Genomic DNA, 13,638 nt, shown 5'->3' with positions numbered 1-13,638 from the left:
GGGGGGGACCAGCTGCGGGGGGGCACTGGGGTCAGCGAGGGGGGCGCTGAGGGTTGGGGATCAGCTGCCGGGGAGGGGGGTGGCTCGGGGCACTGGGGGCTCAGCTCCAGGGGGCGCTGCAAGGGGCGCGGTGGGCAGAGGGGATTCGCTCTCGGGCGAGCAGGGCCGGGGCCTGCCCAGGCGTCTCTTTGCCTGGGACAGCTGAGGACCTGGGCCTCCCTGCTGCTCCGCTGCCTCCCTCAGCATGTCGCCAACCCCGGGGGGGTCCTGGGGGTGAGCCCCCCTCAGTGCCCCTCCAGCCCTGGCTCTCAGGGTAGGGGCGGTGGATGACAGCTTTGCTCTGCACAGGTCTGAGAGCGCGCCCATCACCGTGGCATCCGGGCCGCTGTCGTCATCGCACCCCAGGCTCCTGCCACCTTTGCGATGCCCAGGCACTGGCCAGCACAAGGCGTGGGCAGAGCATATCAGCGAGTACTGTACCCCCTGCCACGGCATCCCACCATCACCTTCAGCCACGCTCGGCATGATGGACCAGACCCTGCTAAAGGCAGCATGACGTGTCCGGCCCGCGGTGCACAAAGCCCTGTGTTCTGCCCAGGCTGTGGCCCTGGGGCTGACAGCTGGAATCCTGCTAATCCACAGAACAGAGGCAGGCTGGGGAACAGGGCCTGCTTGCGTCTCCCCCAACTTGGAGGACGGCCTCTACGGGGAGAAGCCTCTGAAGTGCAGCCAGGTTCATCTGTAAGTTCAGACACAGCAGGTGGGCCTGGAGCCCTGGGGTGGCTAACACGTTTCTTAGGTCATGAGTTTTTCTAAAGCGCCACACAACTACTTGCTGTTTTTGTCCGGGGGGAGGGGGAGGAAATTCACCCCTACCTGCAGTTCTTGGCCTCTGCTGCAGCTGCCAATAAACATCACTTCCAAGTGTGGTTTTGATGACGTTGTCACCTGCCCATGGAGAACAGGGCAAAGAACTCAACCCCAACCCCCTTTTGCAAAAATCCACCGCAACAAGGCCGTGTTTGGGGCCAGCGTGTCTCAGCTGAGGCTAGACCCACAGCATGGCACAGGGCAACGCCCCCAGCCCGTTTCAATTTTATCGGAGACGCGCTCTGTTATGGAGCAGCCTTTGCTTGGAACAGGCAAGGACAGGGAGTCTGGCCGGAGCTGAGAAAACTGCAGTAGAGGATCACTCCCTGCCTTCTGGGTGTCTCCTGGAGCCCTGCGTCAGAATAGCGCAGATTGCCAGTTGAGTTTACAGTACAAACACCACCAAGTGAGTAGCCCCCAACTAACAGGATGGGAAAGTAGTAATGCCCCAGGAATACAGACAGCTGCACTCACGCACATGGCAAAGAGCTGTTCACAAACAGCACTTTTCATACTACGGAAGCTGCGTGTAGAGCTCAAGGGGATGGGTCTGGTCTGCAGCACTCCATGCAGCTGAAGCAAGACGGGTTACAGCAGCTGCCTACCCAACAGTTCCCAGCTCTCCATTCCCTGATGAAAACACAGGTGGCTGTTAATGAGGAGAGGGTGCTGAGAGCATCCGGTCTCTGAAGCCAGGGTGAAAGATGTGGAGAAATTGGAAAGGGTACAGAAAAGAGCAACTAAAATGATTAAAGCACTAGGAAATAGGACCTATGACAGATTAGAAGAACTGAGTTTGTTCAGTTTGGCAAAGAGAAGGCTGAGAGGGGACGTGATCGCAGTTTTCAAGTACTTAAAAGGGTGTTAGGAGGACGAAAAAAAAATTATTCTTGTTAGTTTCTGAAAATAGGACAAGAAACTATGAGCTTAAATTGTAGCATGGAAGGTTTAGGTTGAACGTTAGGAAAATATTCATGTCTGGGTGTTTGGGTATTGGAATAAATTGCCTAGGGTGATTGTAGAATCTCCATCATCGGAGACAGCTAAAAAAAAGGTTTGATAACTATCTAGAGGAACTTGGTCCCGCCGTCAGGACAGGGGACTGGACTTGATGGGTCTTGAGGGCCCTTCCAGTTTTAGGATCCCATGAAGCCAACACAAACTCATTCTGCTTGAAGAAGCGATAGGAAGCCCTGGGGCAGGACAGGACAAAGAATAATACAGCCATTTGCAGCAGCCTGCACTTCTCCCGCCTCACAGCTCCCACCCTACCAGGCTGGAGAAAATCACAGGATCAACACCCCTGCAGGGAAGAGGCGCATTTCTGCAAGAACAGGCCAGGGAATGGCAGGGCACGTTCCTTCCCCTGCACTGCCTTGGGCCTTGGTCCCTTTGGCAGAGAAAGCATCTAAGATCTTTGACCATGGCTCACTCGCCTCTTGGCCTCTGCTGGGATCGCCCTGGCAAGTCCCGTAGAACTGATAGAGGTGGATTATTCCAGGGAGACACGTGAGCATCAGGAGCTGCTCCGAGACCTACACACAAGCCCAGAAATCACCATCCAATGGGAATGCCTTGCTGTTTTACTGCTCCAGGCTGCATGGGGACCAGCAACTCAGGAGTGACTTGTGCAAACTCACCCCAAAAAGCAACTTACGGCAATAGAGCTGGCCTGGTCATTGGAAATGTTCCCGAGTCCCCCACCTCCTGCCTGAAAGGGTGGGTGATTGTGCAGGGAATTACGAGGTCCTGGTCAAAGAGGGTTTTTTTTTTTTAAATGGTCATGTCTCTGCTGCCCTGGGCTCTCCTGAGGGCCTGCCCACTCTACTCCCAGGCAGAGGCCAGGGGAGCTGGCCTGAAAAAACAGAAACCAAGTCCCACATAAGCTGCAGCAAACCGAGTGTCCACCCTACCCAGCAAGGCTGGTGCAGGAGTGCCTTGGCAGGACACACCATACATCCAGCTGGGACAAACCTGCCCAAGCATTCAACAGAAGCATGAATTCTTTAGAGATGAGACTGGCCCCCTCTTCTAGTCCTGCAGGAATTTGAGGTTGGGAAGGACTTTTCCCCATGTGAGACTCACCCAGGAAGGGGTGTCGAGGGGAATCCACCTTCTGCTGCAGCATGGATCACCTACTGACCTCTTCTAGGTCTAGCTCATCTAGACGATGGTTTGCCTTTGCAGGGGTCAGGCCCCAGTGACAGTTTGGCTCTGCCTGAGGGGGACACAGCTTTTGCCTGTGAAAAACAGCCCCTTCCCTGTAAGTGCTGACCTGGCCTTGGAACTGTTCAGGCTGAAAAGCCCAGAGGGAGACCTGGTCAGACTCTGGACTCCCAGAAGCCATCAGGAATCTCCCTGCTTCAGAAACAAGCAGCCCCGGCACCCTCCAGGCCTGTGTTCAGAGACAAGCCTCGGACAGGCCTCTGGGACAGTTCCAATCTCTCTGACCTGGGATTTGGAACAGAATATTTTCATCCCATTTTGGATGAGCTGGCAGAACACACAATTCCGACTTACTGGTTTAAACCCACTTCTCTCACCAGCTGGTCACACCTCAGCTGGTGCTCAGATGACATGACCCAAGCGCTTAGGGGGGTGCTTTTTTATTCCATAAGTGCCTTTAGTTTTCATCTAGGCCACTCACTAGAGAATACATGTAACAGGTTCACACACAGGCCTGTCAGCTTTGGGCCCCTTTTGAACCCACAAATATGCAAGAGACTGTTGTCTTGTGCAAACACCTGCACCCTTTATTGTCTGTGTCAGTTCCCACCACCTTCTATATACAAAGGTTCCACACAGTTGATTCAGACACTGCTAGGCCCTGCAGCTACCCAGGGAGCAGAGCCCTCCACTCTCTGACTCCTCCCTTTTCTCTCCCTCTACTGTCTTCCTGCCAGAATTATACAGCCCTGTGGCTAATACGGCCTGCAGCTGTTCCCCTTCACCTCTCCGGTTGGGCTTATTCAGCCAGCTCCAATCACCCTTTCGGCAGCAGCTGGCATGGCAGAGCTGTCTCTCTCTTCTTAGCCAGCATTCTGTCACAATGCCTTGTGACACTTGTCTGCCCCATGGGAGTTGCTGCTGATTTCTGTGCCTGCTGCAGTAATTCGGTTGGGAGGCAAATGTGAATGGGAACAAGATAAAAGTACCACCCACTCTTTGACAACTGGGGTCTTTTGTGAGCCCAGTCCTAGTAAATCCCCTCTCCCCAGGCACATCTGAGTATAAATGTCAGCAGTATGGCGTTCCCAGGACAGCAGGATGTCACTGTGGCAGACAGAGGGTAATTATAGGGAGACAGACTGAGTACAAGGTGATAAAATAGCCAAAATCTCTCCTTTCTGCTTTGTCTGTGAGGGAAGAGTTTCTCTTAGCCCCTTTGCAGGGAGAAAACCAACTGCAAGTAGGAGCCTGCAAGAGACAGAGCCCTGAACAATACAGAGAATTACACACAAAAGAAATAACCAGGAGGCCAAGAGCTCTGCTCCTTGGCCTGTGTCAACCAGTGCAGAAACAGAATCTCTTGAGAAGCCTTTAGAGCCAGACCGGTTCCTTCAGGAGCTGAACACTGTGTGGTAGAGGTACTGAGGAGCCCCAGCCCAGTCCATCATAACTCAGCATGATAGGATTCCGTCTTCAACAGCTCGCTGGGTTTCATGAAGATCCCCTCCATCACCTTCCAGTTGTTGTTCTGGTTGGAGTAGGACATGCCATGCACTTCCTTTTGGCCATGGATTGGTCGTCCGTACTGCTCGCCAGTCACAGACAGGAGCACGTTAGTAGACGCATGTTTGAACCGCACCTCACCATCCCGTGCCCAGTAGGTCCCACTGCACAGAACAGTCCAGTCATCCAGGTAGTCTCCCTCACCGTCCTCCCCGAACGCACTGACTTCCTGCAAGGGCACAGAAGGAAACACCCTTAAGTGGGCCTCAGGAGGCGGAGTGAGCCACAAGGAGAAGAGCGAGAACACCAAACGATCACATTCTCGGTACAGGTATAAGAAACCTCCAATTTTGAGCACTAGGTAGAGATTGGGCACTTGCATCAGAATTAAGGAGTACGCTTCCATGTCCCCCGCCACATCACGTCAGGCTTGGAGGACTCACACAGGGGACCATTTTCCCTCTGGAAAAGGGGGGCAGGGATCCACAAGGACTTGCCATTCATGCGCAGAGAAGGGGGCCAAGGCTGATGCTATATTACAGAACTCCCTGCAAAGACCCATGCCAGGGAGCACCAAGGAAATAAGTTCACGCAGTGCCTGAAGCTGTCTGCAAACCGCTCCAACTCCAGGGATTACCTGGTTCCCTGAAAGCGGCGACGTGAAATGATGGCTGTGCAGGTTTCGCCCAGTGTTGATGTGAGTCAACCGGATGGACTGCCCACACTTCACAGGTGTCCCCCTCTCACAGACTGTGGATGTCTTTCCCCGAATCCTCCAGTAACTGTTACTGTCGTCCACAGCAGAGACACCCGTCACTGACTGTTGCCCACTGCCTGTGGGAACAGAAAAGTTAAGAGAATGTACAAACTGGCCACAACTTAATTACCGCAGAAGGCACAGAACACTTGGGAAATGCTGGCAGGTTTTGCCACAAGCAAGAATTTGACTGTCAGGCAATTTCAGTTCAACTACATACTTTGACCTGCTGGGTCCTTTACGATTTCCACCACAAAATAGAAACTAGCTGTAGTTTCTGTAGCAAGCTGTAGAGCAGCACACAAAACAACGACTGTGTTCCTGCCAAAGGCTTATATGAGCCACACAAACTACTCAAGCTGGAGTGCAAGGGGGCAAGGACGCCAGGCTCCACCAGAGGAGGTGGCAACATACTCAGCTTTCAAATGTCTTTTGAGAGTAACAAGCCTCCCACTGAACTCTGCAATAGATGCAGATGTTGTTCTCGAAGAACAGTGGAAAACAAGTTCTGAACCAAAACTACAGATTTCTGGGCTGGGACCCAAGGCAGAGGATTTGATTCCAGATCAAGGATGGGACAATACATAGCAATAAGGAAGGGACAGGAAAAAGAAAGAAAACTTCAGTACGTAGAAACAGGTCCCTGTACAGCAGGGCTAGTCTGAGGAAAAGGGTTCTGAGAAGGACCTGGAAAAAGTGGTACAGCTGGGCTGACCTAGGGGTGACACCCAGCAAAGTGCCCTGTGAGAGAAGGGCAGGGGGGAAATTCTAGGTGTCAAGAGTGGGTGAGGGGACCTGGGGTATGAGAATCCCTGGTGCGGGAGCTGAAGTAGGCCCTGCAAGAGCACCTGGTGCTAGAAGCTGGGCCAGGGGAGGCAGAGAAGGAGATCCTGGAGTTGGGATCCTGGGAGGGCAGCTGGGCCAGGGAGCTGGGGTGTGGATCCTGGGAGGAAAGAACTGGGCCGGGAGAGCTGGGCTGGCGGGGGAGATGGACTGGGGAGCCAGGGTCAGGGGGTAGATGCATGGGGGGGTGAGCTGGGGTGGAGGGATGGATCCCAGGGGAGGGTGAGCTGGGCCGGGGCCGCGGGGGTGGATCGGGGGGGGAGGGTGAGCTGGGCCGGGGGCGGATCCCGGAGGGGGAGGGGGAGCTGGGCCAGGGTGGAGCTGGGCCGGGGGGGGCGGATCCCGGGGGGGGTGAGCTGGGCCGGGGGGGGCGGATCCCGGGGAGGGTGAGCTGGGCCGGGGGCGGATCCCGGGGGGGGTGAGCTGGGCCGGGGGATGGATCCCGGGGGAGGGGGGAGCTGAGCAGGGCGGGGGGGAGCCGGGGCGGGGCCTGTTACCGGATCCGTAGCGCACGTCGTGCGAGTGGAGCCGCACGTTGTGGCGGACGTTGAGTAACTTCACCACGGAGCCGCAGGTGACCGGGCCCGGCGCGGATCCCGCTCCCGCCCCCACCGCCGCGCCCAGGCCCAGCACCACAATCAGGAGCCGGGGCCCCGGGAGCCGCCAGCGCCGCATCCTCGCCACCGGAAGCGGAACCCCACCCGCGCGGGCCCATAGAGCAGCGCAGCCTGCGCCCGCCCGCCCGGTGCCAGAGGGACCGGAAGTGTCCCCGTGCGCCGGAAGCGGAAGGGAGAACTTTGAGTGACGCTCTGAGTGTCCGGAGGTCTCGGCTCTTCTGCTCCCACCTATCTCCGCCGCAGCGGAGGCCTCCATTTTCCCTTCGGCCCCGAGCGGAGGCGGCGAGAGCCTCGGAGCCCGGCGGGTGAGTCCGGCGCGGGGCCCTCTCGGGCCGCCGCCTTCTGCGTCCCCCGCCCCATCGCCTTCCCCGCCGCCCCACTGCCCCCACCCCGCCCCGTCGCTCCCGCCCCAGCGGCCACTGCCCCGTTTCCCCTCCCCTAAACCCCGCCGCCCCCCCCGGCCCCCGCCTCTTTCCCCGCCGCCCCTGCGTTCCCTGCCCCACCCGCCCCTCCCCCGCGCCTCCGTGCGCCCAGTCACATCCTTGGAGCTCGTGTCTCCTGGTGCCCCCGCCGCCCGGCTGCCCTCGCTGCTGTTACCCGCTGCGCGTTGTGCGAGGGCCCCTGCGAACGGGTAACCCCTGGGCGGCTGGCGCAGGTGTGAGGGCTGCACAGGTGGTGCCTCCCCAGCCAGCCGCCCAGGGAAAGCCCGTGACAGCATCCTGGGGTGTCCGGCTGGAAGGGGCGGGAAAGGCCCCCAAGCCCGAGAGGTGACTCTCGTTTCCCCGGGTGAGAGGCCTTCCAGCCTGCTGCCCGTGGACTTCAGCGAGCCTGTTTTCCAAGCACTGTGCGGCAAAGTCTGAGTCATAGCTGCAAGCAAGCAGCGAGGGGCTCTGCCCCCGCATAGTGCAGCCTCTCTCTATGCCTTTCATCCCGCAGCATCCCCGGGCAGGTCGTAGTAAGGTGCCACCCCTGGTGTGGATGAAAGTCACCCCGCCCAAAGGAGAAGGGGAAACAACTCTGGGCCAACCCCATCTCCTTACAGAAAGGACCTCGTGGTCTTTAACAGGAGCAAAGAGGACCCGTCTCTTTATGGCATTGGGTTTTGAAAAGGGGTGTGCGGCTCTGTTCCAGGAACTACGTTTCGATATTTGCCCGATTTTACAACAGGCTGCAGAAAAAGCACTAGCAAAGTCAGTATGCACTAAAATTTCATGCAACGGATGTTGTTTATCCTAATCTATACACCGTGGGCGGAAATGTCAGTACCATGGTTGTATTCAGATTGATTTATTTTCCAATTATGTGGTAGAAATTGAAAAAGTCAGCAATATTTTTCAGAAAGTCACACTTTTGTGGAGGGTTTTTTAACTGATGTTGTGAGCAAACAGGTTTTTAAATGAGGTGTAACTTGGGAGTAGGCAGGACAAATTAGATTCCTGAAATCAGACTTCCCTGAAATAACAATGTCGGGATACATTAGGCAATGGACCAGCCATTGTCAGTGAGTTGGAAGGACCCATTGACAATACAATACTGCTAGCAGTTGGATGTGGGGTAGCTTCTTTATTTAGAGAAGGGCCCATCTGCAACGTTAGTCTTCTAGAGAAACAAGGAATAGGGTATTGCAATGATGGAATGACAGCTTTATGTTAGGGTCAAGCAGATGTCACAATGGATGGTTACTGTTTATGGAGTCTGAACAATATAAATATCCCGATAGCGCTATGAGTTTGGTCACACAAATGAGACTTTGAAGGTAATCAGTGCTAGGGAATCAGGCAGAAGTGGAGCAGAGCCAGTGGTGCGCACACAGCAGCTGGATATGCCATGCAGGATCCATAGAAAAACAGAACAAGGGGACATTTCTGGACCATCTCATACTGGATGTCAGAGCTGCAGTTCTTATTTGGGTAATGTGTGTTGTGGAGTGTGGCCTAACCTTCTAACTGATGTTTGGTTGTTGACTAGATGCCTGAAGATCCCCTCCCGCTTGAGTCTTTGCATTTAAATAAGGTGGAATTAGACTGAGCTGGGATTTCTGTGTGGCAGTATGAATTTACAAAGCCAGTGTTAATAGAGACTTGTATAATTGAAATAATTCCATCTTTTCGGTTCATATATGCTGCTGACAAAATAACTATTTAAACTACAAACTGACTCTCCGAAAACTGTCAGCTGCCTTAGGAGATGGGTCTTCTACTTTTTTAACTTGAGGAGATTTGGCGCAGGAGACACTTGCATGTGATTTGGCCGGTGGGTTATTGGCAATTGCTGGCTGAATATGGGGATGAAATGTCTGTTGTCACTACGTTGTGTTGGAATAACCTGGTGGTTTTTGTCTCCAGAAGCTAGAGTAGACCTGAGTGACAGAGTGGTATTAGTGAGTTCTCTCCTGGACTCTCTGGCATTGCAATCTGCGGCTTAAACGCATGGGGTGGTGGCGGCTGCAGCAGCAGCGTCATTAGATTTTGCAATAAAGACAGAGAATTGCAAAATCCAAATTAGAAATATGTACTGATGTTTGGGCGGAGCCTGCGGGCCCTGTAGTGGTAGGCGCTGTATTTGTACCCGCTGTGATGTGATGTCTGCATTGCAGAACTTACAGCCACAATAGTCAAAGAGTAGGACTAACAGAGAGCCCCCTTCCAATTTATTTTAAAAAAAAAAAAAAAAGCTTTTGTTTTTTTTGCGCACCCCCTGCAGTTCATTGCCCTTATGGGTATTTTTGTCCAAGGCGCCAGGCTGGTGTATCCTGGTGTTTCAGGGTGGTGTCTTTCGTGGGCTTTAAGCCCAGAAGTGACCATCGTGATCATCTGGTCTAAGCTTTCTCAACCGTTTGGATACCAGGACTCTCTGCTGCCTTCCTAAATGGTCACTGTGCTACGTGGGGAATGCAACGTGGAGGTGATGAGTGACTCCTCACTTTCTTATTGGTTTACATAACATTCACGTGGTGGGGTGCAGGTTTCAGAGCGTGTGTGCGTGCGGTCAGGCCTGGGGCAGAGCTCTCCTGGCTGCAGCAGCTCCAAGACTGGAACTGCTGGCTAGGCACCTCTTCCCTGGCAGGCTTGGGCTGGGTTCATGTTGCGGGGAGAGCCGCCCCTCTGGGTTTGGGCTGTCCCTTCCCAGGGTGGAGGCCAAGCTAGGCTGGCAGCAGGGGAGGAGCAGCTCTCCCATAGCCGCAGCGTGTTTCCAGGAAGGTTCCTTGCAGCTGTGACACTGAACGGCAAAGCGCCAGCCGAGTGGTCCTTGAGAAGCACTAATCTAGGCCGACCACCTATGCTACAGGGATGTAGAATCCCGTTTAATTGGTTCACCACTTAAACACTTGGTTTATCTGGGTGATTGATTAAGCGGGTTGGCAGGGCGGCCGGGGAGGCTGCTCCCCTGAACTGTGGACCATAGCTACTCCAGCTGGGCTGGAACATCTCTGCTGGGGGTGCTCCAGCGCGGCAGTTGCTGCAGGCAGGGGTGCTTCAGCCTAGCTGGAGCGGTCCCTGGGTGGGCCTTGGACAGGGGCTCTCCTGCTGGCCTGAAGCAGCCCTGGCCCCAGCATGCAGGGGCCTGCCAGCCCAGCAGGAGCAGCCATTTTCCTCAGCAGGGCTTGGCGGGCAGGGTGGTGGGGTGCTCTGTCTAGCCCATACAGGCTAATCTGTTAACTTTTAACGTGCGTGCTACATAACAAAGGCCAAATGATTCCTGTGGGGAGCCCGCAGCTTCCAGCTGAGCAAGAGCACGTTTTCGAAACAGACTTCCCATTGCGGTTTACAGGCTCCACACGATGGAGAAGCCATCGCATCTCTGTTGTCTCAGCAGCTAGTGCTTGCACCATAGAATGTTCCCACCTACCTTCCAGCACGAGTTTATTGAGTTCGGCTTCCAAAACTGGGCTTTGTTCTGTGCTTCGCTGCTGGCGAGTCCTCTGCAGGCAGCAATCTCACCATGCCTCTGTACCTTCAGACTACAGTGAAGCCACAGCTTTCCCTGAGATCTGACAGGTTTGCCTGTTCTTGAGCCATCCTTGTAGCTCTCCTCTGAGCGCTTCCTGATTCCTCAGCATCTTTGCTGAAGCATGCACACAGGAGCCAGGATGTCATCCAGCAGCGGTCTCTTTACTGCCGTCTGGTGGAGCTGCATGTACGCATATGCCCTTAAAGGACCTAGGTAGGCGTTTGGGTGGGATTTCTTGTAGTTGTTTAAATGCAGTGGCTAAGGCATCTCTCTTCCTTGTGCCTCTATGTAGTGAGCTATGCTCCACCATGCACTTGGGCGTTAGTTTCTTTCCTAAAGCCTAGATCGGCTCTCTCTCTTTATTCTGAAGCCATTTCTTTCGGCAAGAAGTGTCTCGTGGGGGAAGGAAGCATCGTCTTCCCTGTGCAAATACCAAAGGTTATGCTCTTGTTCCTCAACCTTATGTCCTAATTTGCAGCCCCCATCCTCCCTGGCTGAGCTGCTCCCTGACACTTCTTGCCCCTGCTGCTTTGCTTACCCAGAACAAGGCATTGTGGAGTGCAGAGTGCTGGTCTCTGTGCTGACGCTCTGCAGCGACTCGCCAATCACAGTGTTGGTAGATTTTTGTCCCTGAGTTAATTTCTGCAATAGGATTTATGTGCGCTATATGCAGAGCTGCGTCTGCCATCAGCGTTCATGTGCAGGTGTGTTTTACTGAGTGATTAGGAGACTGCTGGGTCCTTTGCATAAGTGGTTGGTCTCGTCCAGGTACTTCAGCACTGAAAGCAGCGATGGCTGAAGTGACTCAGCCAGTCCAAACTCAGCTCCTGGCTTCCATCACCTAATGCATCCCACAGCACGCGATACCCTGGCTTGGTCTGAGTAGCTCACTGCTGTGGATGACACCTGTAATCTCTGTGTCGAAGGCAAGAGTAGCTGCTGTCTGCTTAGTTTTATTCCAGTTAGGGGCTCCGGAAAGTTACCAGTGTGACCTTGATCTGAGCAGACTACGAATGTCCCAGCCCAGTCTTGTGTTGCATCATGAGAAGCAAAGGCTCCCTTTCCATGTGTGTCTCCAGGCATGAGGACTGACCCTTTCCATTGCCAGCTGCCTGTGACATGGCAGTGTGGCAATGTGGCGTTTGAATGGTCAGTAGGACGTGACATAACTGATCTGCAAAAACTGCCTAGGACAGGTTTGAACATGAGAAAATGCATCTGCTGAAATAAGACAGGAAAAATTAACCTGTATTCGGTGCTAAGGAAGGGCCGGCTGACATCACAGGCACTAGGGTGACTTCCAGCTCAAGACTTGCGTGCCCAGCAGCTTACTGGCACGCCGCAAACAGTGACTTTAAATAAACAGTCGAGCTAAGCCACATCCCCCCAAATCCTGACCACATATTGCAGTTACCTTCCTGTTACCTTCAGCCAGCTCGTGCAGCTCTTTACCTAGTGGAAGAGGTCTCGGAGGGTAACTGTGTTGGCCTTTAACTTTAAATTGTCCCGCACCTCAGAGGGTGAACCTTTATTAGGTCATGAGCTTTGCTGGGTAAAACCCACTTCATCGGATGAGTTGGAATGGCAGTTACGGAATCCAGGGGGTGTGTATAACAGCGAAACAAGTTATCTGTTAATTGCAGGACCGTTGTTGCTGAAGCTAATGAAGTCAGACTGGATGTTTCTCATTCATAGCGTGTGATGTGGATCTGGGAATATTGGAAGCGGGGAAACTGCTTTTGCAGAGCTTTTACCAGTTAAGTTCTTTGTTCAGCCGTAAGTTGAGAATGTTGAACTTGTAAATGAGCTCCAGGTCAGCTGGCTCCCTGTCATCAGGTGATACAATTCTTTTGTAGAAAAGAGGCTGCGTTGAAGTCCATTATTGAGTGTCTAGGGAGGTTAAAACATTCCCCTACAGGTTTGTGTGTGTTCCAGTTCCCAAGGTCAGATTTGTGCCATTTGCCCTTTGGTGTGCAGACTGCCCATGGCAGGGGGGGCATTGCTGGTGCTTACTGGCATATACCACATTAGTGGGTGTGCAGGTGTACGAGCCCCTGATGCAGTGTCTTACATGGTTCAGTCCTTTGATGGTGTGGCTTGTAGAGATGTGTGCAGTGTTGACAAAGGGGTTTGTTTCAGGGTTAGGTTCCTGGGCAGATGTATCTGTGGTGTCTGATTGCTGGTAAATATTTGCTTCACGTTGAGCAGGGTTGTGGGGAGCAGCAGGCTGTCCGTACAGAGGCCTGGGCCTCTCACTCTCACAGACCTGGGAACAGGCATTTGCCAGGACAGACTGTAGATTGTCAGTGATGTGCTGGGGGATGTGGGGGATGACCAGTGGTGTTCTGCTGTTCTCCTTGTTGGGCGTCTCTTGAAGTCAGGGACTTGTGGGTACTTCCTGGATTCTGTCAGCCTGTTCACTTACTTCCCCAGGTGTCCAGACCCCGCAGTGCCCTCATTGGCCCAGAAAATTCTTTAATCCAGCATACCCCGTTTCCCAGGGTTGCCTGTATAGAGGTTCAAGTGTGTTTCAAGAGGCACTTCTGAGCGGATACGCAGGAAGACTACTTGTGGTTGGCTGAAAAACGCCAATGTGCAGAAGCAGGGATGCTGGAAAGTACAGACGTAGTACAGTTGTACTGCTCCATAGTTCATCTGAGGTAGCTGGTGCGATAGCCGTGCTGAAAAGCATTTTGGGTGTTTGCAGCCTCACCACGTGGAGAACAGCTCAAGTGGAGATGGTAGGGAATGTGTGTGCCTGGTCACTACCATGGAGGTGCTGGGGAGGAGAGATCTGTACAGGTAGAGGTGTGTGGGTGCCAGGCTGCTGGTGGCTGGCCAGGACATGGAGTTACACCATTCTAGCCTGGGGCTGTTGCTGTTTGCCCCGGTCTCGAGTAAGCTGTAGAGCGCGCCGGGTGCAGCACT

General features: G+C 54.0%; 2 protein-coding genes across 3 annotated transcripts in view; one reads left to right on the top strand and one right to left on the bottom strand.

Annotated features, from left to right (window-relative positions):
* Positions 1–3,978: 3,978 nt before the first annotated feature.
* Positions 3,979–6,836, bottom strand: SDF2 (stromal cell derived factor 2). Its single transcript, XM_075013385.1, has 3 exons — positions 6,640–6,836; positions 5,180–5,376; positions 3,979–4,771 (listed from the first exon to the last, which is right to left on the bottom strand). Exons 1-3 carry the CDS (start codon positions 6,815–6,817, stop codon positions 4,484–4,486), a joined length of 663 nt encoding a protein of 220 aa, XP_074869486.1. The 5' UTR covers positions 6,818–6,836; the 3' UTR covers positions 3,979–4,483.
* Positions 6,837–6,914: 78 nt separating this feature from the next.
* SUPT6H (SPT6 homolog, histone chaperone and transcription elongation factor) overlaps positions 6,915–13,638 on the top strand; it is a 40,899-nt gene continuing 34,175 nt past the window's right edge. Inside the window, exon 1 of one of the 2 annotated variants that reach the window (XM_075013384.1) lies at positions 6,915–7,064. The gene's annotated coding sequence lies outside the window, so the exon portion shown is untranslated. The remainder of the gene's footprint in view (positions 7,065–13,638) is intronic. The other variant, XM_075013383.1, reaches the window with a different exon arrangement.

This window comes from Carettochelys insculpta, chromosome 19 (genome assembly GCF_033958435.1).
Source record: "Carettochelys insculpta isolate YL-2023 chromosome 19, ASM3395843v1, whole genome shotgun sequence".
In the NCBI taxonomy this organism is placed as follows: Eukaryota; Metazoa; Chordata; order Testudines; family Carettochelyidae; genus Carettochelys; species Carettochelys insculpta.
Note: the sequence above shows the minus strand (reverse complement) of the source record. Positions and strands in the feature narration are given on the sequence as shown.